The sequence below is a fragment of the Canis lupus genome, chromosome 1 (assembly GCF_048164855.1).
Source record: "Canis lupus baileyi chromosome 1, mCanLup2.hap1, whole genome shotgun sequence".
In the NCBI taxonomy this organism is placed as follows: domain Eukaryota; kingdom Metazoa; phylum Chordata; class Mammalia; order Carnivora; family Canidae; genus Canis; species Canis lupus.
In genome coordinates, this window is record NC_132838.1 from 71,067,908 (window position 1) to 71,092,215 (window position 24,308).

The following is a 24,308-nucleotide window of genomic DNA, read 5'->3' on the forward strand; positions in this document are numbered from 1 at the left end:
ATGTCTATGCTACCCAGGGCAATTTACACGTTTAATGCAATACCTATCAAAATACCATGGACTTTCTTCAGAGACTTGGAGCAAATGATCTTGATATTTGTGTGGAATCAGAAAAGACCCTGAATAGCCAGGGGAATATTAAAAAAGAAAACCAATGCGTGGCCATCACGATGCCTGATTTCAAGCTGTACTACAAAGCTGTGGTCATCAAGGCAGTGTGGTACTGGCACAAAAACAGACACATAGATCAATGGAACAGAACAGAGAACCCAGAAATGGGCCCTCAAGTCTATGGTCAACTAATTTTCAACAAAGCAGGAAAGATTACCACTGGAAAAACAACAGTCTCTTCAATCAATGGTGCTAGGAAAATTGGACATCCACATGCAGAAGAATGAAACTAGACCATTCTCTTACACCAGACACAAAGATACTCAAAATGGATGAACGATCTAAATGCGGGACAAGAAGCTATCAAAATCCTAGAGAACACAGGCAACACCCTTTTGAACTTGGCCACAAGTATGAAGATACATGTATGAAGGCAAGGGAAACAAAAGCAAAGATGAATTATTGGGAGTTAATCAAGATAAAAAGCTTGTGCACAGCAAACAAACAAACAAAAACAGTCAACAAAACTCAAAGACAACCTACAGAATGGGAGAAGATATTTGCAAATGACCTATCAGATAAAGGGCTAGTATCCAAGATCTATGAAGAACTTATTAAACTCAACAGCCAAGAAACAAACAATCCAATCATGAAATGGGCTAAAGTCATGAACAGAAATTTCACAGAGGAAGACATACATACAGCCAAGAAGCACATGAGAAAATGCTCTGCATCACTTCCTATCAGGGAAATACAAATCAAAACCACAATGAGATACCACCTCACACTAGTGAGAATGGGGAAAATTAACAAGACAGGAAACAAATGTTGGAGAATATGTGAGAAAGGTGAACACTCTTGCACTCTTGATGGGTTTGTGAACTGGTGCAACCACTCTGGAAAACAGTGTTGAGGGCCTCCAAGAGTTAAAAATAAAGCTACTCTGTGACTCAGCAAGTACACTACTGGGGATTTATCCCAAACATGTAGATGTAGTGAAACAGCAGGACACCTGCTCCCCAATATTCACAGCAGCAATGTCCAAAATAGCCAAACTGTGGAAGGACCCTCAATGTACTTCAGTAGATGAATGGATAAAGATGGGGTCTATATATACCATGGAATACTCCTCAGCCATCAGAAAGGACGAGCACCCACCCTTTGCTTTGAGGGGATGGAACTGGAGGGTATTATGCTGAGTCAAGTAAGTCAGTCAGAGAAGGACAATCATTATAGGGTCTCAAATACGGGGAATATAAGGAATAGTGAAAGGGATTACAGGGGAAAGGAAAGGAACTGAGTGGGAAAAATTAGAGAGGGAGACAAACGATGAGAGACTCCTAACTCTGGGAAATGAACAAAGGGTAGTGGAAGGGGAGGTGGGTGGGGTGATGGGGTTACTGGGTAATGGGCATTGAGGAGGGCGCTTGATGGGATGAGCACTGGGTGTTATACTATATGTCGGTAAATCAAACTTCAATAAAAAATTTTTTTAAAAATTAACCTTCCCTGCATAATCCCAATGTTATCAGAATTAACAAAAATAACAATAACTTCCCTTAATATTTCTAATATCAGATCTATACACAAATTTCCCCAGTTGTTCCCAAATGTCTTCTGGTTTTCTCCAACCAGGATCTGATCCATGAACACATCCTATATTTGACATTTTGTCAAAGTCTAAGCCATAACCTCTGGGGCTTTGGTAGGACCAGGGCGCAAGATATTCATACCCGGTGCTAACCCTCTGCCTACTGGCCCCAAGCCCACCCAACACACCGGAAATCCGCAAGGAGCCACGGTGTCTCCCTGGGAAATGTAGTCCTGAAGGTCCTGGCTCAGCGCGCGGCATTGTGGGAACGGATATCCCGGATTTCTCCCTGCGCGTGAGAAGTTCTCCTCACTTCCCGGCTTCCGCCCTCTCTGGCCCTGCGGGCGCGGCCTCATTACTTTCAGGTGAGAGGGGAGCCGGTGCCTGGTCCTCCGCGCGCCTGGTGGGGTGGGCTTGTTCCCAGAGGAAGGGACCCGGACGACTAGGGGCATCCCAGCTGACCGCAAGGCGGGAGCACCCCGCCTGTACCCGAGCCAGATACGAGCGTCGCCCTGGCGGAGGCGGTTGCGGGGCGGGCGGGGGGGCCCTCCCCGCGGGCTCTCCCCGCGGGCTCTGGGGCCTGGATGGGGCGAGTGCTGTGAGACGACGTTCCCCGTCGCCCGAGCACGGGCGCTGACTGCGCGGGCAGGGGAAGATGCCTTGCTGGCGGCGGTGCGCAGTGCCTTTAGGATACTGGATGTTGGCCGTGAACCTAGCTAGCATGAAGCACGGACTTGAGCCTCAAAGCCAGAAAGACCGAGTGAATTCCGCCTTTGTCACTCAGGTATAAGTCAGGTTCTCCTCTGAAAATAAAGATATTAGTAAAAACTGCTTCCTGGCGTTGTTTGGAAAGAGAGAAGTCATCATCTATGAAGCATGTTGTCAGTGTGAGTTACTAAACAGTAATAAGTTCAAGGTATAAGCCGACTGGTAGTGTTGTCTCCCATCATATTTAGAAGACACTTTGCTCTTTTTTTATTTAATATTTAACTTAACCTTCACAGCCACTCTTTATAGGTATAACCACAGAATTTTTCTAAATTTTATTTTATTTAAATTCAATTAGTTAACACAGTGTATTATTAGTTTCAGAGGCAGAGTTCAGTGATTCATTAGTTGCATGTCAACCCAGTGCTCATTACATTACATACCCTCCTTAATGCCTGTCACCCAGTTACCCCCTCCCCCAGCAACCCTTTTGTTTCCTATAGTTAGAGTCTCTTATGGTTTGTTTCCCTCTCTGATTTCCTCTTATTTTTCCTCCCTTCCACTATGATCCTGTTTTGTTTCTTAAATTCCACATATGACTGAAATCATATAATTGTCTTTCTCTGATTGAGTTATCTCTCTTAGCATAATACCCTCTAGTTCCAGCCACATCATCGCAAATGGCAAGATTTCATCCTTTCTGATAGCTAAGTAATACTCCGTTGTGTATATATATACACTTCCTCTTTATCCACTTATTGTCGATGGACATCTGGGCTCATTCCATAGTTTTAACCATATAATTATAAAAAGACAAAATGGACTGAGAAGAGGGAAATTATAGACTGAAGGTCAAAAAGATAAGGAAGCCAGGATATAAATACAGATATGCTTTACTCCCAAATTTAGCTATTCCTAATATCCTGCCTACCAGAAACCCAGTACTGCAGCCTTCACAGCACTAGTAAAGTGACTTGTCCCCATATTCCCAGGACTATGACTATAAAGTCAACATTAACTAAATGTCACTCTGTGACAGGTATATATATTCCGGGGTTTCTGTCATGTCTCCAGAGCTGGATAAGACAGCCTCCTGGCACCTCCTGTACTGTTCAGGCTGTCTCTGTCTTGAAGGCTCAGTCTGATACTGTACTGCAATGCTGTCCAATAGATAAAGTGAGCCATATATATAATTTTAAATGTAGCCACATTAAAAACTAAAACATGAAGTTAGTTTTAAGAGCGTACTCTTTATCTCAATATATACAAAACATTATTCAACATGTGGCACTAGCCACATTTCAAATGCTCAACAATGGGATGTGGCAAATGGCTACAATAATGGGTAAGGAGTTCTAATGAATTTGAAGACAATCAAGTTTAAAGCCCTACCAGTGGGTCCAAACCAGGATGATTTTGCTCTCTAGAGGACTTTTGGAAATGGCTGGAGATGATTTGGGCTGTCACAACAGAGGAGAAGTGCTAAGAGCATCTGGTGAGTAGAAACCAGAAATTCTGGTAGACCTTATACAGCCCCCACATGACAAAGAATTAAACAGCCCAAAATGTCAGCATTGCTGAAGTTGAGAAACTCCTCTCAATTAAAGTTTCATTTAAAAGGAATTTGTTTCCTAGGCCTAAGTCTCCATGCCTCTGGAACAAAGTAGCTCTTGTGTAGCAGGGAGGAGAGGAGCCCTGGGGACAAGAGTTGTCCTGGAGGAAGAGCTCATCTGGCAGGAACCACCCTCACCAGAACTTCAGAACAGATGCAGAAGAACCCAGAAAGGAGTTGTTCCTAATTTGCTCCACAGAAGCAGTTCTTAAATTACCTTGTCCAGAAAGAGCCAGACTTGATGATGTCACCACATCCAAAAGCCATTACAGACTGTGTGACAGTGGAAACTGGACCAGGTTGCAGAAAGTAGTGAGCTGGGGTTGAAAGAGATGGGTGACTATCAGGCCATATGGGAGAAGCCACAGCCAGGGCTGAGGAAATTTAGTCCAGTCCTTCTTAAACAGCCCCCCATTTTCTTCATTTTCCCTCTTGCCAGATTCTGAGCCACTTTCACATTGTGTCTGTCACAAGTGGCATCTAAATATAGGCTGAGGCTTCCTTTATCTTGAACACATAGAATTATAAAATGACAGTATCAGAGGGGATTTCTATCTCTGACTTGAAATTTAAAAAACAAAAAAAAGTGGAGCCTGAGATGTATATCCCCAGTCACTCAGGACAGAGCTAGGAGCAAAGCAAAGTGTGGTTCATTTTGTCACACATAAGTCACTAGAAGTGCCTTATCAAAAATCTTACCAAAAGGACAAAATGATTTTAAATTTTTTTAAAATTTTTATTTATTTATGATAGTCACACACACACAGAGAGAGAGGCAGAGACATAGGCAGAGGGAGAAGCAGGCTCCATACACTGGGAGCCCGACATGGGACTCGATCCCGGGTCTCCAGGATCGCACCCTGGGCCAAAGGCAGGCGTTAAACCGCTGCGCCACCCAGGGATCCCGACAAAATGATTTTAAAATATTTTGGCACTAAGCATCTTTTTTCCCCCAGAGTTTTCTGTTGATTTTATAACTCAAGGTATAAATAATAATAGGATATTAATATTACCCTCTTTTAATTTTCTGTTAATTAGAGGGGGACATAAAATTAATAGGAAAATAATTTACAGTGACCCAGTGAAAAACAGCAAGGTTACATCCATAGGATCACATCAGACTGTATTACATATTCAGGGAGTGCTGTCTCTATGTGGTGCTTCTTGCCCCTTCTCAAATGTCAACAGAACATTATTCCATAGGGAGGCCCTTTCCCCAGCTGATGTGATGAGATTTTTAGGCAACTGAATCTGGAAGCTCACCAGACCTCTTATAATTCCATTCCTCTTTCCTTATCCCCAGCTTATCCTTCACAGTTCTCTGTACTCCCCCAACAACAGCAGAAAATGAACACATCTCAGGTGAGTTAATTTATATATACCTATTTTTTATTTTTATTTTTTTTATTTATTCATGATAGTCACACAGAGAGGGAGAGAGGCAGAGACACAGGCAGAGGGAGAAGCAGGCTCCATGCACCGGGAGCCCGATGTGGGATTCGATCCCGGGTCTCCAGGATTGCGCCCTGGGCCAAAGGCAGGCGCCAAACCGCTGCGCCACCCAGGGATCCCCTATATATACCTATTTTATAATGAATTTAAAGGTAGTTAACACAGAAAAGTAGCAATAGAAATGGATCCAAACTATTCAGGGAAGGTACAAAAAAGCAGATGAGTAGTTCAGCAGAGTTGGCCTATAGATAGATGCTGCTCTCTGAAGTTACACATTGTCCCCAGTGCAGGTGCAGATCTCTTCCTGACCTTTCAGATAGCCATGGAAGAGAGTCGGACAGTATTTGTTTCAAGATTTGCATCGATAAGAATCTTAAATCAGACCTTCCTCATGATCCTAAAGTCAGGCACAGTGTCTTTGTTGGTCTTCAGATAGAGGATAGTCCAGATCTTTCCAATAACAACCCAGAAATAATTGTAGAATATTGTTTCCACTTTTTCCTCAGTGGAAGTAAGGGGCACGTTGCCAAAGCAGGGTTTTTGTTAATACAGCTGTCAATGTAAATAAATTAGAAGTAGACCTTTTTCTGATCATCCTGCTAGATCCAGAGGTAATACTGAAACTAATTGGAGGTCAGCACGAATAAGTCATATGTTCATGTCCTAAAAATAGCTCTTTTTAAATATTTCTCTCAAGTCCCTGACTCAAACAAGTTGTTTAGCAGAGATCTTAAAAGTTCTGTTCTCTAGCAAATGCTATCACATGGCCATTCACGTTTCAGTCTCTTCACGTTTCAGTCTCTTCTCCTCTGCCTGTGACCTGCACAAATCCGTGACCTAACTACAGTCAAATCCAGTGAGTCTCACCTTGTGCTTACCTCACAGACCTGTCTGCAGTGCCTGACTCTACCCCTACTCTGTCCTTCTGGAAGGTCTCCCATGTTAGTGTCTGTGACAGCCTCTGCTACTGTCCTGCCTCTTGTTTCTTTCATGGAATCATCTTTTTTTTTTTTTTTTTTTTTTTTTTTTTTTTTGCCCTTTCATGTGTCTCATCACAATTTCCGTGCCTTCTCACTATTTTTCAAACTGGTCTTCTTGACTCATTTCATCCCCACTCTGGTTTCAACAATGATGTATTTCCTAGTTCTCACAGATAGAACTCTGTGGCCCACTGTGACCAATAGCATTTTTTTTATTGTTAATTTTATTTATTTTTTGAGAGAGAGCATGAATAGGGAGAGGGACAATCAGAGAGGGAGAGAGAATCCAAGCAGACTCCCGGCTGAGTGTGGAGCCCTACGTGGGCCTTGATCTCACAACCTGAGCCAAAATCAAGAGTTGGATGCTTAGCCAACTGAGCCACCCACGTGCCCCACCAATAGCACTTTTTATGATGATGGAAATGGTCTATATTTGCATTGTCCCAAATGATGGCCACTAGCCATATATACCTGTTAGATACTTGAAATGCAGCTAGTGTGACTAAGGAACCAAATTTTTAATTTAAGTTTTAAATAGTCTCACATGGCTAGGGATTGCCCTATTGAACATAGGTGACTCAACATCTCTGTGCAAGTATCTAAAAGGCATCTCCAGCTCAACTGATTCAAAGTAAAAGTTAATATTTACAGTCCTTCCCAAACTAATTCCCCTCATCTTTCCTTATTCGTTGGGAAATAGAATATCCCTGGTCAACCAGACACCCAAGCCATGGAAGTGCAGTACATCCCTGGCTTCTCTTGTTCTCACTGTCTCAACTCCTGCCATGATCTGGTGTGTAATTGTGTCTTGCTACTTTTCCTATTTGTCAAAGATAACACCAATTTTACATTGTCAAACCTAATGTATTTTATTTTATTTTATTTATTTATTTTTTTTAATTTATGATAGTCACACAGAGATAGATAGAGAGAGACAGAGACACAGGCAGAGGGAGAAGCAGGCTCCATGCACCGGGAGCCCGATGTGGGATTAGATCCCAGGTCTCCAGGATCGCGCCCTGGGCCAAAGGCAGGCGACAAACCGCTGCGCCACCCAGGGATCCCCCAAACCTAATGTATTTTAAATGCATTCCTCTACTTTATTCCTCAAACTGCTGTCTCATGGTCTCACACCTGAACTGTTGGAATAGCTTCTTTACTAACCTGCCTGCTTCTTTCTTTACCTACTCAAGCACATCTTCCACATGGGTAGTTCATCTAAATGCTAGTGAGGTAATGTCTCATCTCTATTTAAATCACCTCACTGGCTCCTCACCCCACACAATAAAATTCCCAGTTTCTCAGAATAACGTTTAGGCTTTAGAGGCCTTACCAGCTCCTAGTTCTGTTTTTTACATTATTGGTGCTCTGACTTTTTTGACAGCCTTTTACTGAGCAGCCAAGATGTTCCAAGGAAGTGATATGTGCTATAGTTAAAGCTTAAACTATACAGATGTTTTTCTTTCCAAACAGTGTTCACAATCTAGTAGGGGGTGCAATATTTAAAATTTTACTATGTGACTTTATTGTACAGCAAAGCCTCATTTGGTTTTTTAAACATATCCTCCTATTCCTAACTGCTTCATATCATCTTCTCATTGTCTTCTCTGGATTGACTTTAGAACCACATCCTCATTCTGTTCACCTGATGCTATGGATTGAGTCGTGTCCCCCCACAAATCCATATGTTGAATCCCTAACCTCCAGCGTGGCTGTATGTAGAAATAGAGCTTTTAGAAGGGAATGAAGATTAAGTGATGTCATAAAGGTAGGATACTAATCCAATAGGATTAATGGTCTTACAAGAAAAGGAAGAGGTCTTTCTCTGTCTCTCTCTCTCTCAATACATAGGCACCAGGCAAAGGCCATGTGAGGACACAGCAAGAAGCCATCTGTAAGTCTGGAAAAGAATGTCACCAGAACCCATGCATCCTAATACTCTTATCTTGGACTTCTGGCCTCCAGAACTGTGAGGAAAGAAATGTCTACCAAATAAGCCAGTCACTGGTATTTCATTATGATAGCCTGTGCAACTAAGATCCCTGGCTCTTTACTTTCTCTTTGTTTTCATTTTATTTTTAATTATGGTAAAGTCCAGATAACATAAAATTTATCATCTTAGCCATTTTTTAAGCTGTACAGTTCAGTAATGTTAAGTACATTCATATTGCTGTGCACCCAAACTCTAGAACTCTTCATCTTGCAGAACTGGAGCTGTATACCTGTGAAACAACAGCTCTCATTCCTCCCACCATTCACCTCTGGCAAACATCATTCTGCTTTCTATTTCCCTACTCATATATGTGGAATCATAGAGTATTTGTCTTTTTGTGACTGGCTTACTTCACTTAAAATCCTCAAAGTTCATGCATGTTATAGCATGTATCAGAATTTCCTTCTTTTTTAAGGCTGAGTAATACAGCATTGTGTGTATATACTACATTTTATTTATCTCTTCATCAGGTGATAGACACTTAGGTTACTTCCACATTTTGGTTATTGCAAATAATGCTGCTATGAACACAAGTGTACAGATACTTCTTTGAAACACTGTCAGTCTAATGGATATATATACCTAGAAGTGGCATTGCTATATCATGTGGTAATTCTCTGTTTAATTTTTTTTAATAATAAATTTACTTTTTATGGGGTTCAATTTCCTAACATACAGAATAACACCCAGTGCTCATCCCGTCAAGTGCCCCCCTCAGTACCCGTCACCCATTCACCCCCACCTCCGGAACTCCTCCCCTTCCACCACCCCTAGTTCGTTTCCTAGAGTTAGGAGTCTTTATGTTCTGTCTCCCTTTCTGATATTTCCTACCCATTTCTTCTCCCTTCCCTTCTATTCCCTTTCACTATTATTTATATTCCCCAAATGAATGAGAACATATAATGTTTGTCCTTCTCCGATTGCCTCATTTCACTCAGCATAATACCCTCCAGTTCCATCCACATTGAAGCCAATGGTGGGTATTTGTCATTTCTAATGGCTGAGTAATATTCCATTGTATACATAGACCACATCTTCTTTATCCATTCATCTTTCTGTGGACACTGAGGCTCCTTCCACAGTTTGGCTATTGTGGACATTGCTGCTAGAAACATCGGGGTGCAGGTGTCCCGGCGTTACATCGCATCTGTATCTTTGGGCCCAACAGTACAATTGCTGGGTTGTAGGGAAGATCTACTTTTAACTCTTTGAGGAACCTCCACACAGTTTTCCAGAGTGGCTGCACCAGTTCACATTCCCAACAACAGTGTAAGAGGGTTCCCTTTTCTCCGCATCCTCTCCAACATTTGTTGTTTCCTGCCTTGTCAATTTGCCCCATTCTCACTGGTGTGAGGTGGTATCTCATTGTGGTTTTGATTTGTATTTCCCTGATGGCAAGTGATGCAGAGCATTTTCTCATATGCATGTTGGCCATGTCTATGTCTTCCTCTGTGAGATTTCTGTTCATGTCTTTTGCCCATTTCATGATTGAATTGTTTGTTTCTTTGCTGTTGAGTTTCATAAGTTCTTTATAGATCTTGGAAACTAGCCCTTTATCTGATATGTCATTTGCAAATATCTTCTCCCATTCTGTAGGTTGTCTTTGAGTTTTGTTGACTGTATCCTTTGCTGTGCAAAAGCTTCTTATCTTGAGGAAGTCCCAATAGTTCATTTTTGCTTTTGTTTCTTTTGCCTTCGTGGATGTATCTTGCAAGAAGTTACAGTGGCCGAGTTCAAAAACGGTGTTGCCTGTGTTCTCCTCTAGGATTTTGATAGAATCTTGTCTCACATTTAGATCTTTCATCCATTTTGAGTTTATCTTTGTGTATGTTGCAAGAGAGTGGTCTAGTTTCATTCTTCTGCAAGTGAATGTCCAATTTTCCCAGCACCATTTATTGAAGAGACTATCTTTCTTCCAGTGGATAGTCTTTCCTCCTTTGTCGAATATTAGTAGACAATGAAGTTGAGGGTCCGCTTCTGGATTCTCTATTCTGTTCCATTGATCTATGTGTCTGTTTTTGTGCCAGTACCACACTGTCTTGATGACCACAGCTTTGTAGCACAACCTGAAATCTGGCATTGTGATGCCCCCAGCTATGGTTTTCTTTTTTAATATTCCCCTGGCTATTCGGGGTCTTTTCTGATTCCACACAAATCTTAAAATAATTTGTTCTAACTCTCTGAAGAAAGTCCATGGTATTATGATAAGGATTGCATTAAACCTGTAAATTGCCCTGGGTAACATTAACATTTTCACAATATTAATTCTTCCAATCCATGAGCATGGAATATTTTTCCATCTCTTTGTGTATTCCTCAATTTCTTTCAGAAGTGTTCTATAGTTTTTAGGGTATAGATCCTTTACCTCTTTGGTTAGGTTTATTCCTAGGTATCTTATGCTTTTGGGTGCAATTGTAAATGGGATCGACTCCTTAATTTCTCTTTCTTCAGTCTCATTGTTAGTGTATAGAAATGCCACTGACTTCTGGGCATTGATTTTGAATCCTGCCATGCTGGCAAATTGCTGTATGAGTTCTAGCAATCTTGGGGTGGAGTCTTCTGGGTTTTCTATGTAGAGTATTATGTCATTGGCAAAGAGGGAGAGTTTGACTTCTTCTTTGCCAATTTGAATGCCTTTAATATCTTTTTGTTGTCTGATTGCTGAGGCTAGGACTTCCAGTACTATGTTGAATAGCAGTGGTGAGAGTGGACATCCCTGTCTTGTTCCTGATCTTAGGGGAAAGGCTCCCAGTGCTTCCCCATTGAGAATTATATTTGCTGTGGTCTTTTAGTAGATGGCTTTTAAGATGTTGAGGAATGTTCCCTCTATTCCTATACTCTGAGGAGTTTTGATCAGGAATGGATGCTGTATTTTGTCAAATGCTTTCTCTGCATATATGAGAGGATCATATGGTTCTTGGTTTTTCTCTTGCTGATATGATGAATCACATTGATTGTTTTATGAGTGTTTGAACCAGCCTTCTGTCCCGGGAATAAATCCCACTTGGTCATGGTGAATAATCTTCTAATGTACTGTTGTATACTATTGGGTAGTATCTTGTTGAGAAATTTTGCATCCATGTTCATCAGGGATATTGGTCTATAATTCTTCTCTTTGGTGGGATCTTTGTCTGGTTTTGGAATTAAGGTGATGCTGGCCTCATAGAACGAGTTTGGAAGTACTCCATCTCTTTCTATCTTTCCAAACAGCTTTAGTAGAATAGGTATGGTTTCTTCTTTAAACGTTTGATAGAATTCCCCCAGGGAAGCCATCTGGCCCTGGACTTTTGTGTCTTGGGAGGTTTTTGATGACGGCTTCAATTTCCTCCCTGGTTATTGGCCTGTTCAGGTTTTCTATTTCTTCCTGTTCCAGTTTTGGTAGTTTGTGGCTTTCCAGAAATGCATCCATTTCTTCTAGATTGCCCAATTTATTGGCGTATAGCTGCTCATAATATGTTTTTAGAATCGTTTGTATTTCCTTGGTGTTGGTAGTGATGTCTCCTTTCTCATTCATGATTTTATTAATTTGAGTCTTCTCTCTCTTCTTTTTAATAAGGCTGGCTAATGGTTTATTTATCTTATTAATTCTTTCAAAGAGCCAACTCCTGGTTTTGTTGATCTGTTCCACAGTTCTTCTGGTCTCGATTTTGTTGAGTTCTGCTCGAATCTTTATTAACTCTCTTCTTCTGCTGGGTGTAGGATCTATTTGCTGTTTTTTCTCTAGCTCCTTCAGGTGTAAGGTTAGCTTTTGTATTTGAGTTCTTTCCAGTTTTTGGATGGATGCTTGTATTGAGATGTATTTCCCCCTCAGGACTGCTTTTGCTGTATCCCAAAGATTTTAAACGGTTGTATCTTCATTCTCATTAGTTTCCATGAATCGTTTTAATTCTTCCTTAATTTCCTGGTTGACCCTTTCATTTTTTAGAAGGATGTTTCTTAACCTCCACGTGTTTGAAGTCCTTCCAAACTTCTTGTTGTGATTTAGTTCTAATTATAAGGCATTATGGTCTGAGAATATGCAGGGGACGATCCCAATCTTTTGGTATCGGTTCAGACCCGATTTGTGACCCAGTATGTGGTCTATTCTGGAGAAAGTTCCATGTGCACTTGAGAAGAATGTGTATTCAGTTGAGTTTGGATGTAAAGTTCTGTAGATATCTGTGAAATCCAGTTGGTCCAGTGTATCATTTAAAGCTCTCGTTTCTTCGGAGATGTTGTGCTTAGAAGAGCTATCGAGTGTAGAAAGAGCTAGATTGAAGTCACCAAGTATAAGTGTATTATTATCTAAGGATGTCTTAACTTTGGTTATTAATTGATATATTTGGCAGCTCCCACATTCGGGGCATATATATTGAGGATTGTTAGGTCCTCTTGTTGGATAGATCCTTTAAGTATGATATAGTGTCCCTCTTCAACTCTCACTACAGTCTTCGGGGTAAATTTTAGTTTATCTGATATAAGGATGGCTACCCCTGCTTTCTTTTGAGGACCATTTGAATGGTAAATGGTTTTCCAAACTTTTATTTTCAGGCTGTAGGTGTCCTTCTAAGATGAGTCTCTTGTAGATAGCAAATAGATGGGTCCTGCTTTTTTATCCAGTTTGGCACCCTGCGCCTTTTGATGGGGTCATTAAGCCCATTCACGTTCAGAGGTACTATTGAAAGATATGAGTTTAGTTTCATCATGATATCTATTCAGTCCTTGTTTTTGTGGATTGTTCCATTGGACTTCTTAAAGGGGAATTTTAAGAGTCCCCCTTAAAATTTCTTGCAGAGTTAGTTTGGAGGTCACATATTCTTTCAGTTCCTGCCTGTCTTGGAAGCTCTTTATCTCTCCTTCCATTCTGAATTAGAGTTTTGCTGGATAAAGTATTCTTGGTTGCATGTTTTTCTCATTTAGGACCCTGAATATATCCTGCCAGCCCTTTCTGGCCTGCCAGGTCTCTGTGGAGAGGTATGCTGTTATACTAATACTCCTCCCCATAAAAGTCAGGGATTTCTTGTCTCTTGCCTCTTTAAGGATCTTCTCTTTATCTTTGGAATTTGCAAGCTTAACTATTAAATGTCGAGGTGTTGAATGGTTTTTATTGATTTTAGGGGTGGATCTCTCTATTTCCTGGATCTGAATGCTTGTTTCCCTTCCCAGATAGGAAAGTTTTCAGCTATGATTTGTTCAAATACATATTCTGGACCTCTGTCCCTTTCGGCGCCCTCGGGAACCCCAATTAAACGTAGGTTTTTCTTCCTCAGGCTGTCACTTATTTCCCTTATCCTAATCTCATGGTCTTTTAATTGTTTGTCTCTTTTTTCCTCAGTTTCCCTCTTTGCCATCAATTTGTCTTCTTTGTCACTCACTGGTTCTTCCACCTCATTAACCCTCGTCGTTAGGACTTCTAGTTTGGATTGCATCTCATTCAATTGATTTTTAATTTCTGCCTGATTGGATCTAAATTCTGCAGTCATGAAGTCTCTTGCGTCCTTTATGCTTTTTTTCTAGAGCCACCAGAAGCTTTATAATAGTGCTTCTGAATTGGCTTTCTGACATTGAATTGTAATCCAAATATTGTAACTCTGTGGGAGAGAGGACTGTTTCTGATTCTTTCTTTTGAGGTGAGGTTTTCCTCATTTTGCTCAGTGCAGAGTGGCCAAAAACGAGTTGTATTGGGAAAAGGAGAAAAAGAGGAGACAAAGAAGGAAAGAAAAGAGGAAAAGAAAAAAGAAAAAAGGAAGAAAAAAAAGGAAAAAAGAGAAGAAAAAGAGAAAGAAAAAGAAAGGGAAAAAAAGGATGGGGGAAGCAATCAGAAATCAAAAAGAAAAAAAACCCCAAAAAACACTCGGGAGTATCTTCTATTTCTGTATACTTTAAGTCCCTTGACTTCCTCTGGAACTTTTCTGGCTAGCTGGTCTTCTGGGGGAGGGTCCTGTTGTGCTGATTTTCAAGTGTTAGCACTTGGGGGAGCTGCACTGCCCCTTGCCTGCCCTGCCTGGTGCAGGGATCAGTGGGGGTTGTTTACCCTGTGAGGCCCCAGGAGGAACAACCACAGTGGTGGTGGCCAGCTCTGGAGCCCTGGATTCAGCTCCTGCAGTAACTACAGAGCTCACCGTCTGCAGGGGCCTGGAAGCTCCGGGGGCAGGGCTGCTGATCTGCTCAGCTTGGGGCAAGAGCGTCCTGGCTGTCCTGGGCCTTCCTGGCCTCTGCCTGTCCCGGGGGAGGTCGGATCCTGGGCTGTGTCCCCAGTGCCCTGTGCTCCCGGCCAGGCAGCCCCTTCTCCGGAGCCGCCACTGAGCCCCTCCGAGCTGCTCCCGGGTCAAGCCGTGTGCGCTGCAGCCCTTTAGGGAGCTCGGCGCACTCTCCCCGGGGCGCAAGTGACTGTTAGTGTCCCAGGCAGCCTGAGGGCATCCCTGCCCTCCTGGGGTCTTGCTCTAACTCCCTGGGAGTCCCTTTCTGTCCGTGAAGATTGGTGAAGCTCCTGCTTCTCCGGGATGGGGCTTTCCTGTCCTGGGGACACTCGCCGGGGCCTTAGCCTGGCTCCTCTCGGGGCCCCTCCTCCTTGGATGCCTTTTGTTTCTTTATTTCTTCCACCCCCCCCCCCCCCCCGTCTTCCTACCTTGATAGAAGCGTGAACTCTTCTCACTGTATCATTCCAGCTGTTCTCTCTTTAAATCTCAGGCCGAATTCGTAGATTTTCAGGATGATTTGAAAGTTATCTCGGTAACTTGGTGGGGACAGATGACTTGGGGACCCTACTCTTCTGCCATCTTTGCACATGGCCTCTGTTTAGTTTTTTGAGGAGCCACCATTCTATTCCACAGGAGCTACACCATTTTAAATTCCCACCAGCATTGCACAGGGATTCTGGTTGCTCCACATCCTCGCCAACACTTGATGTTTACTGATAATGACCATTCTAATGGATGTGAGGTCTGGCTCTTTACTTTTGATCTATCCCAAGTCAGCTTGGGTTCCCAAGTCCAGGAAACAGTGTTCTTTTTTCCCCCTTGTCTCCTTCTAGGCTAGTTTCCCCTTTACTGAATCTGCACAGCCCCAACTTTATCTCATAACATTGGCAAAAGTCACCTGATAGTGTATTTGTCCAGTTAGACCATTATCTTCCAAGTTTGGGAACTACCATGGGTTCATTTTCATAGGCTCCATTCTAAACCCTGAGTTTCTCTAGTTGAGATTGCTCATTAAACTGTTTTGAATAAAAGATTATTCCCTCTCTGTAGGGAATGGGCCACTGAACAAATTGGGTTTCTATTCTTCTCGGAAAAATACCTCATTTCTTACAAGATGGACAGATCCCAAGCAGTTACTATATTTTGTTCTAGAAATCTGTGCATACCTATTCTGTGCATGACAAAAAGACCTATTCTTTTGAATGAAGGACTCTCCAAAAGAAAGTTTTCCTGACTGTCCCTGTCTTTTGCATTCTCCAAAATGTCAATTAGCCTCTTCATCTTTAAAACCAGATCATCTCCAGACTGCTTGCATGCTTATAAAGAAGTACTGAACTTCTTGTGGGCAAGCACAATCCCCTTGTAGGAGATGATACATAGGAGGTAATAGGAATAATGTGAACATTTCTTCCTCCTAAATAGAAAACAAGTTATAATTAAAGGAACTAGTTGATTAATTGAGCATTTGAATTGAATCAGCATCAGAATTTATAATTGTCAAAAAAAAAAAAAAAAAAAGAATTTATAATTGTCAAAGATTGATGTGGTAGGCTTAGTTGATCAAAGGCAGATAGTTGGAAAGGATCGTCAGTCCTGAAGAACAGGTGGGATTTTAATTGGCGTAGAGAAGAGGGAGGTTATTGCATTTTGAGGGAACAATGTGAAGGCCTAAACAGCATCCAAGGTCCAGTGAGAATCTTATGCTCTGGAATTCCTCTTAGGGAATAATAAGAGATAGAGATCGAGATAAAAGTTGGGACCAGACTAGGTCTATTAGTTTGCTAGGGCTGCCATAATAAAGTATCTCAGACTGTGTGATTAATACAACAGATTTACTTTCTCAGTCTGAAGGCTGAAAGTCCAAAATCAGGGAATGGGCAGGGTTGGTTCCTTCTAAGGGATGTGAGAGAAGACTCTTATGGAGGGCTTTTCCCTGTGTCTTCACACAATTTCCCCTCCATACACATCTGCGTCCTGATTTCTTCTTAAAAGGTCACTAATGAAATTGGGTTAGGGCCCACCCTAACAACCTCAATATATGCATTTTGCATCAGACAAAAAGCATATAACACTAGAAGTCCTTGGATACCATCCTTTCATCTGAGTTCTAACAGAACATGGGAAAGAAATTCATACAATAAATGCAGTTTTGTTTATAATGTTTTTATTTGTTTTTAATCTGTTTTAATTTGTTTTTAATCTGGAAGTACAAGCAGAATGTGAACAATGTGAAAGGGATAAGAGTCAAGATGACTTAAGTTTTTCTTGACACAGGGGCAGAATGATGATGATCCCTGTTCCAGAAGTGAATGAGAGCAGAGATCATGCACAGTTTAGTATATTTCTAAGTTGTGTGTGTCTGCATGTGTGCGCACATGGGCATGCACGTGCAGTTGTTAATTGGCCTTCTTTTTGCTAATTTTAAAAGCTTTTTAGGGCAGCCCCAGTGGCTCAGCGGTTTAGCGCCACCTTCGGCCCGGGGTGAGATCCTGGAGACCCAGGATTGGGTCCCATGTCGGGCTCCCTACATGGAGCCTGCTTCTCCCTCTGCCTGTGCCTCTCTCTCAGTCTCTCATGCATAAATAAATAAAATCTTAAAAAAAAAAAAAAAAAAGCTTTTTAATTACTAATGAATTAATCCTTTTTCTGACATGTGTGACATATATTTCCCTGTTTCATCATTTGTCTCAACATAGTTTGCTAGACCAGGTTCTTTTATTTTTACCAGTGACGTCTTGGGAAATTTTTGACTTATGGAAAGATACAAAGGGATAATGTAATAGACATGTTCCTACTTTCCCAAAATATTAACTAAAATTTTGTTAATTTTTCTCCATGCACTCTTTATTTTTTTTCCTTTTATTTATCTCTTTAACTGAGGTACAATTTTAAAACTAGTGAAGTGCATGTTTATGTATGAACTGGGTGGATTTTTACATCTGTATTCATATGTACAGATGTAATTTACTGCTCAGATTAAGATGAAGAACATTTTCATACCCCTGAAGTTTCCAGATGATAACTACTGCTCTGCTCTGCAAAGACAACTACTATTCTAACATCATATGTCAGGAAAAAAAGAATAACTTCATTTTTAACCATGGAATCATATATAATCTGTACTCTTTTTCAGAGATAGGGGAGGCCTGAGTTGCTTCTCTGTACATAACACTGTTGAGATCATCAGTCTTGCTGTGTTTCACTACTTCCTTTTTATTGCTGGGCAGTATTTCATTATATGACTGTATGATGATTTATTTGCTTATTCTTTTGTTGGTGAGTTTTTCACTTGTATTTTTTCATTTGAGGACTATTATGAATAAAGCCACTGTGAACTTTCTTTTCTGTCTCTTGGTATATCTTCATTTCTTTTGGTTCTACCTAGAAATAGAATGGCTGATTCATAGAATGAACATATGTTCAGCTTTAACATATACAACAATTAGCTTTCTAAAGTGCTTGAACCAATTAATACTACCAGTGTTCTGGCTATACCAAATTCTCACCAACACTTGCTACAATCAGTGTTTTTTATTTTAGTCATCCTGAGGCTATATCATGGTCTCTCATTGAAATTAATAGTTTGCTTCTCTGTAATAAATACTAATTGCAAGTACCATATTTGTGTTTTGGCTGTATAGATATTCTTTTATGTAAAATACTTGTTCAGATCTTTATCTTAATTAGATTATTTGCTTTTATATTGATCAGAGTTTTTTCTGTATTATCAATACAAGTCATTTGCTAGATGTGTATGTTGCAACTTTTTTGGATTCTGTGGCTTGACTTTTTGGGGTTTTTTGGTAATGTCTTTTGATAAACCAAGTTCTTAAATTTAATAAAGATCAGTATCAGGTTTTCTTTAATGATAGCTCTTTTTGCATCTGTTTGAAAGCTTTTTCCCTTCTCCAAGATCACACAAATATTCTCCTATGTTCTTAGCAGATGCTTGATTATTTGAGCTTGATCCACCTGCAGTTGTTTTTGTGTATGGTATAAGGTAGTGTCAAGATTCATATTTCCATGTGGATATCCAGTTGTACTAGCACCGTTTGTAGAAAAGACCATCCTCTGTCACTGAATTACAGCAAGGCCTTTGTTGTCAATTAAGTGACTATTTATATATATATATATATATATATATATATATATATATATATATATATATAATGTCTATATCTAGACTATGTATTCTACTTCTTTGATCCAATTATTTATCTTTTTCCTGGTACTTCACTGCCATAATTACTATTGCATTGCATTAAGTCATAAAGTATAGTAGTCGAAGGCCTTAAAATTTTACTTCTTCAAAAACTTTAGTGGCTAATTTAAGTCCTTTGTATTTTCATAGAAATTTCATCAGTTTCCATAAAAACTCTGGCTAGGTAATTTTTCAAAGTAGAGGTGAAGTCTCTTGACATTTTTCATTAGATTTATTCCTATGTATTTGATCTAATTTGTTTTAGTCTTTTTTTTTTTTTTTTAAGATTTATTTAGAGTGAGCGTGCAAGTGTGGGGAGGGGCATAGAGAGAATCATAAGCCAACTATACACTGAGCACGGAGCCTGATGCAAGGCTCAATTTCATGACCCTGAGATCATGACCTGACCCTAAATAAAGATAAGAGTCAGATGCTCAACCAACAGAGCCACCCAGGCCCCCCATTTTGATACTATTATAAATACTGTTTTTTATTTTTATTTATTTTTTAAAATATTTTTATTTATCCATGACAGACACACACACACAGAGAGAGAGGCAGAGACACAGGCAGAGGGACAAGCAGGCTCCGCGCAGGGAGCACTATGTGGGACCTGATCCCGGGTCTCCAGGATCACACCCCGGACCGAAGGTGGCGCTAAACCACTGGGCCACTGGGGCTGCCCAAATACTGTTTTTTAAATTCATTTTCTAATTGTTGGTTTATTAAAATATAATGGATTTTTAATATTCTTATATCAAGCTATTTGTTAAATTCTCTTATTCTGGTAACTTATTTGTAGATCCTTTTGGATTTTAAGTATGTGCAATCATATCTTTTGCAAATAAAGACATTTTTACTAGTTCCTTTCCAATCTTTATATCTTTAATTTCTTTTTAGCCTTATTCTTGTCTTTCCACTGCAAGGTTGAATACAAGTGATGATAATAGAAATCCTTTTCTTATACTTCAACCCGAGGGAGGAGCTCAATATTTCACCATTGAGTCAGGATTTAACTATAGGATTTTATTATACACCATTTGTTAGAATAAAGAAGTTCTGGGACACCTGGGTGGTGGCTCAGCAGTTGGGCATCTGCCTTCAGCTCAGGGCCTGATCCGGGGGTCCCAGGATCGAGTCCCACATCGGGCTCCCTGCAGAGAGCCTGCTTCTCCTTCTGCCTGTGTCTCTGCCTCTCTGTGTCTCTCATGAATAAATAAATAAAATCTTTTTTTTTAAAAAGTTCTGTTTTTGGTTTCCTGGGAGTTTTTAATCATACATAGATATTAAACTTTGTGGAATGCTTTTTCTACATCTAGTGAGATCATATCATTTTCTTCCTTTATTCTTTGTTAACTAGGTGAACAATGTTTAACTAATCTTGGATTCCTGAGATAATTCCCATATGGTCATAAAATACTGTCCTTTAATATGTTTCTAAATTCAATTTTTTTATATTTCAGTTTGTATTTTTGAATGTGCATTAGTGGAGAGATAATTGGCCCAAACTTTTCCTTTCATGTAATGTCTTGGTTGAGTTTTGGCATCAATATTATGCTCTCATAAAATGAGTTGGGAAGCAGGTCCTCATTTTCTTTTCTCTGGAAGAGTTTAAGATTGCTGTTATTCTTCCTTAGATGTTTGGGAAAATATGCCAATAAAGCAACCTGGCCTTGAGGTTTCTTTGTAGTTGGTTTTTAATTATAAATTCAATTTCTTTAATAAGCATAAGAAAATCTGAATAATCTTATTTTTGTGGTTTTTTTTTAGCTTTATGGAGGTATAATTCATGTATCATACAATTCATATGTTTAAAGTATACAGTTCAGTGGATTTTTAGTTTATTAGCTGTTGTACAGTCATCATCACAATCAATTTTAGAATATTTTTATCACCTAAGAAAACAAACAAAACCAAAAAAAGCTGTACCATTAGCTATCACCCCTCCATCCCAACATTCCCCACTCCAGCCAAAAGTAACCACTAATTTTGTCACTATAGATTTGCCTAGTATGCACATTTCAAATAAGTTAAATTGTATATAATATTTGGACTGTGTGACTTTCTTTCACTTAACATAATTTTTTTAAGGTTTCATTGTAAGGATATACTACATTTTATTTATCCATTCATCAACTAATGGACATTTGGGTTGTTTCTGTCTTTTGGCTGTTGTGAATAGTACTGCTATTAACATTCAAGACTTGTGTACATGTATACAAGATATGTTTTTCCTTTCCAGTTTTGATTTTTTTTCTTCCCTATATGCTCGGGCTAGAACTTCCAGTGTAATAAATGGAATTGGTTACAGTAGGCATACTTGTCTTATTTTTTATCTTTGGAAGAAAGCATCCTGTCTTTTAGCATTATGCATGATGCTAGCTCTGAGTTTATCATAACTGCTTTTTTTTTTTTTCCAGTAAATTCTACCCCCAATGTCCACAATGAACTCACAGCCCTGAGACCAAGAGTCACATGCTCTACTGAGTGAGCCAGCCCGGTTCCCCATAAATGCTTTTTTCATTGTGTTGAGGAAGTTCTCTTTTATTCCTAGTTTGTTGAGTGTTTTTCTTTTTTTTTATCATGAAAGGGTATTAGATTTTGTTAAATGCTTTTTCTGTAATCAACTGAGATGATCATGTGGTGTATTTCTTCATTCTATTACTGTATTATGTTACATAGATTGATTTTCTTTTTTTTTTTTTTTTTTTTTTTTCATAGATTGATTTTCATTCAGTGAGCCACCTTCATATTCCTGGGATAAATCCTACTTAGTCATGGTGTATAATCATTTTACTGCTATTCTATCTGCTTGTATTTTATTGAGGAATTTTGCATCTTATTCATAAAGGATATTGATCCTTAATGCCCTCTTATGATTTGTCTGGCTTTAGTTCAAAGTAACTCATAGAATAAGCTAAGAAGATTCCCTCTTCTATTTTTTGGAAGAGTTAGAGAAGGATTTATGTTAATTCTTCTTAGACATTTGGTAGAATTCATCAGTGAAGCCATCTGGTACTAAGCTTTTCTTTATTGGGAGGTTTTTAATTACTAATTCGGTCTCCTATGGATCTGTTCATATTTTCCATTTCTTTTTGAGTCAGCTTAAGTACTTTGTATGTTTCCAAGAATTTGTCCTTTTCCTCTAGGCTATCTCATTTGTTGGTATACAATTGTTTATAGTACTTTCTGATAGTCCTTTTTGTTTCTGAAAAGTTGGTAGTAACATCCCCCACTTTCATTTCTTATTTTAGCAAATTTGAGTGTTGTTAAAAGTTCATCAATTCATTTGATTTTTTCAAAGAACCAGCTTTGTTCTGTTGATTCTATTGTTACTCTGTTCTTTTTGTTTGTTTGCCCTAATCTTTATTATTTCTTTCTGCTGGTTTGTTTAGTTCACACTTATTTTTTCCAGTTGCTTAAGGTGTACAATTAGGTTATTGATTTGAGATCTATTTATTTATTTAAAAATTTGCCTATTTATTCATGAGAGACAGAGAGAGAGGCAGAGACACGGCAAAGGGAGAAGCAGGCTTCCTGCGAGGAGCCTGATGTGAGACTCAATCCCAAAACCCCGGGATCACACCCTGAGCCAAAGGCAGACACTTAACCACAAGCCACCCAGGTGCCTCTAATTTAAGATCTTTTAAAATATAGGTGTTACAGCTATAAATTTCCCCAATAAGTACTGTATTAGCTGTATCCCATGACTTTTGATGTATGTTGTGTTTTCATTTTCATTTGTCTCAAAGTATTTTGTAATTCCCTTGTTAGTATTCTTCAATCTTTTGGGGGTTTCTTTAGAATGTGCTGTTTCATTTCACATATTTTTGAACTTTCCAATTTTCCTTCGCATTGATTCCTTGTTTTATTTTATTTTCATCATAGGAGATATATAATTTTAACCTTTAATATGTATTAAGACTTGTTTTGTGACCTAATGTGTAATCTATATTGGAGAGTGTTCATGTGTACTTGAGAAGAATGTGTATGCCACAGGTGTTGGCCTGGGTAGTCTTGTAGATATTTACCTTTGTATCTTGTCTTGGTCTAGTTGATACAGTATTAAGTGTGCTTTTCCCATATTAGTTTTCTATTTAGTAGTTCTATCCATTATGAAAGTGGGGCATTAAAATTTACAGCTGTTATTGTTGAAGTGTTTGTCTTTTTAATTATTAGTTTTTGCTTCATGTGTTTGTATTTTAGGTATGTTTATAATTATATTGTCTTCATGTATTGATGCTTTTACCATTATAAAATGTCCTTATTCTCTCCTATTTTTGCCTTAAGGTCTATTTTGTCTGTTCCTAATATAGGCAGTCCAGGGTTCTGTTGGTTACTGCTTACATAGTATATCTTTCACCAGTCTTAATTTCAAGCTATTGTGTCTTTAAATGTAAAGTGTCTCTAACAGACAGTATATAATTGGATAATGGTCTTTTTTTTTTTTTAAATCTATTCTGCCAGTCTCCACTTTTTAATTTAAGTATTTAGCCACTAACATTTAATGTGATTACCAATAAGTAGCATGTATGTCTTCCATTTAGACATTTCTTTTCAGTATATGACAAGTCCTTTTTGTTTTTATATTTCAGCATTTTTTGCTTTTTTATTGAACTAATATTTCCTAGTGTACCATTTTATTATTTTCCTAGTGTACCATTTTAATTACCTTGTGACTTTACTACATTTTTTCCATTAGTTGTTATCTTAATGCTAACATCTTAACCATGACAGTCTTATTCAGATGAATACCAACTTATAATTTCAAGAATATTCTAAGTCTTTTTTTTTAAGTCTTTTTTTTTTTTTTTTTTAATTTATGATAGTCACACACAGAGAGAGAGAGGCAGAGACATAGGCAGAGGGAGAAGCAGGCTCCATGCACCGGGAGCCCGACGTGGGATTCGATCCTGGGTCTCCAGGATCGCGCCCTGGGCCAAAGGCAGGCACTAAACCGCTGCACCACCCAGGGATCCCTAATTTCAAGAATATTCTAAAACCTTCCTCCTCTATAGTTCCATCCCCTTCTTCTTTGTGCTGTTATTATCTAAATTACATTTTTATGCATTGTGTGAGATTTTTAATTACTGTTTTATGCAGTTTTCTTGAAATCATATAGGAGAAAAATAAATACCAAAAAAATATGCTTATAGAGCCCTTTATATTTTCAGCTGTGTAGTAACTTTTACCTACATAGTTTTCTTTATTCATATTGATTTGAGCTATTATCTAATGCATTCTCATTACAAAGTGAATGGCTTCTCTGTTAATGTTTCTTATATGGCAGGTGTACTAGTGACAGATTTTCCCAGTCCTTGTTTATTTGGGACTTCCATGATTTCTTCTTCACTGTTGCCAAATGTTGAAGTCCTGATTGATAGACTTTCCTTTCATCCTTTAAAATTTGTTATACCACTGTCTTCTGGTCTCCTCAGTTTCTGATGACAAATCAACTGTTAACTTTATTCAGGAGCATTT

At 39.2% G+C, this 24,308-nt stretch overlaps 1 protein-coding gene across 14 annotated transcripts in view; it reads left to right on the forward strand.

Annotated features, from left to right (window-relative positions):
- The first annotated feature begins 1,932 nt into the window (after positions 1 to 1,932).
- The window catches only part of ZNF510 (zinc finger protein 510), a 45,459-nt gene continuing 23,083 nt past the window's right edge, over positions 1,933 to 24,308 (forward strand). For 2 of the 14 annotated variants that reach the window (XR_012034842.1, XM_072834114.1), the window contains exons 1-3: positions 1,981 to 2,067; positions 3,838 to 3,905; positions 5,326 to 5,384. Coding sequence is in view for 2 of the 14 variants with exons in the window: in XM_072834114.1 (XP_072690215.1) it covers positions 3,851 to 3,905; positions 5,326 to 5,384 (114 nt within the window). In the remaining 12 variants the exon portion in view is untranslated. Of the gene's footprint in view, positions 2,068 to 3,837; positions 3,906 to 5,325; positions 5,385 to 6,256; positions 6,331 to 8,305; positions 8,349 to 24,308 lie in introns of all 14 variants that reach the window. The other 12 variants (XR_012034862.1, XR_012034864.1, XR_012034881.1 and 9 more) reach the window with 12 other exon arrangements.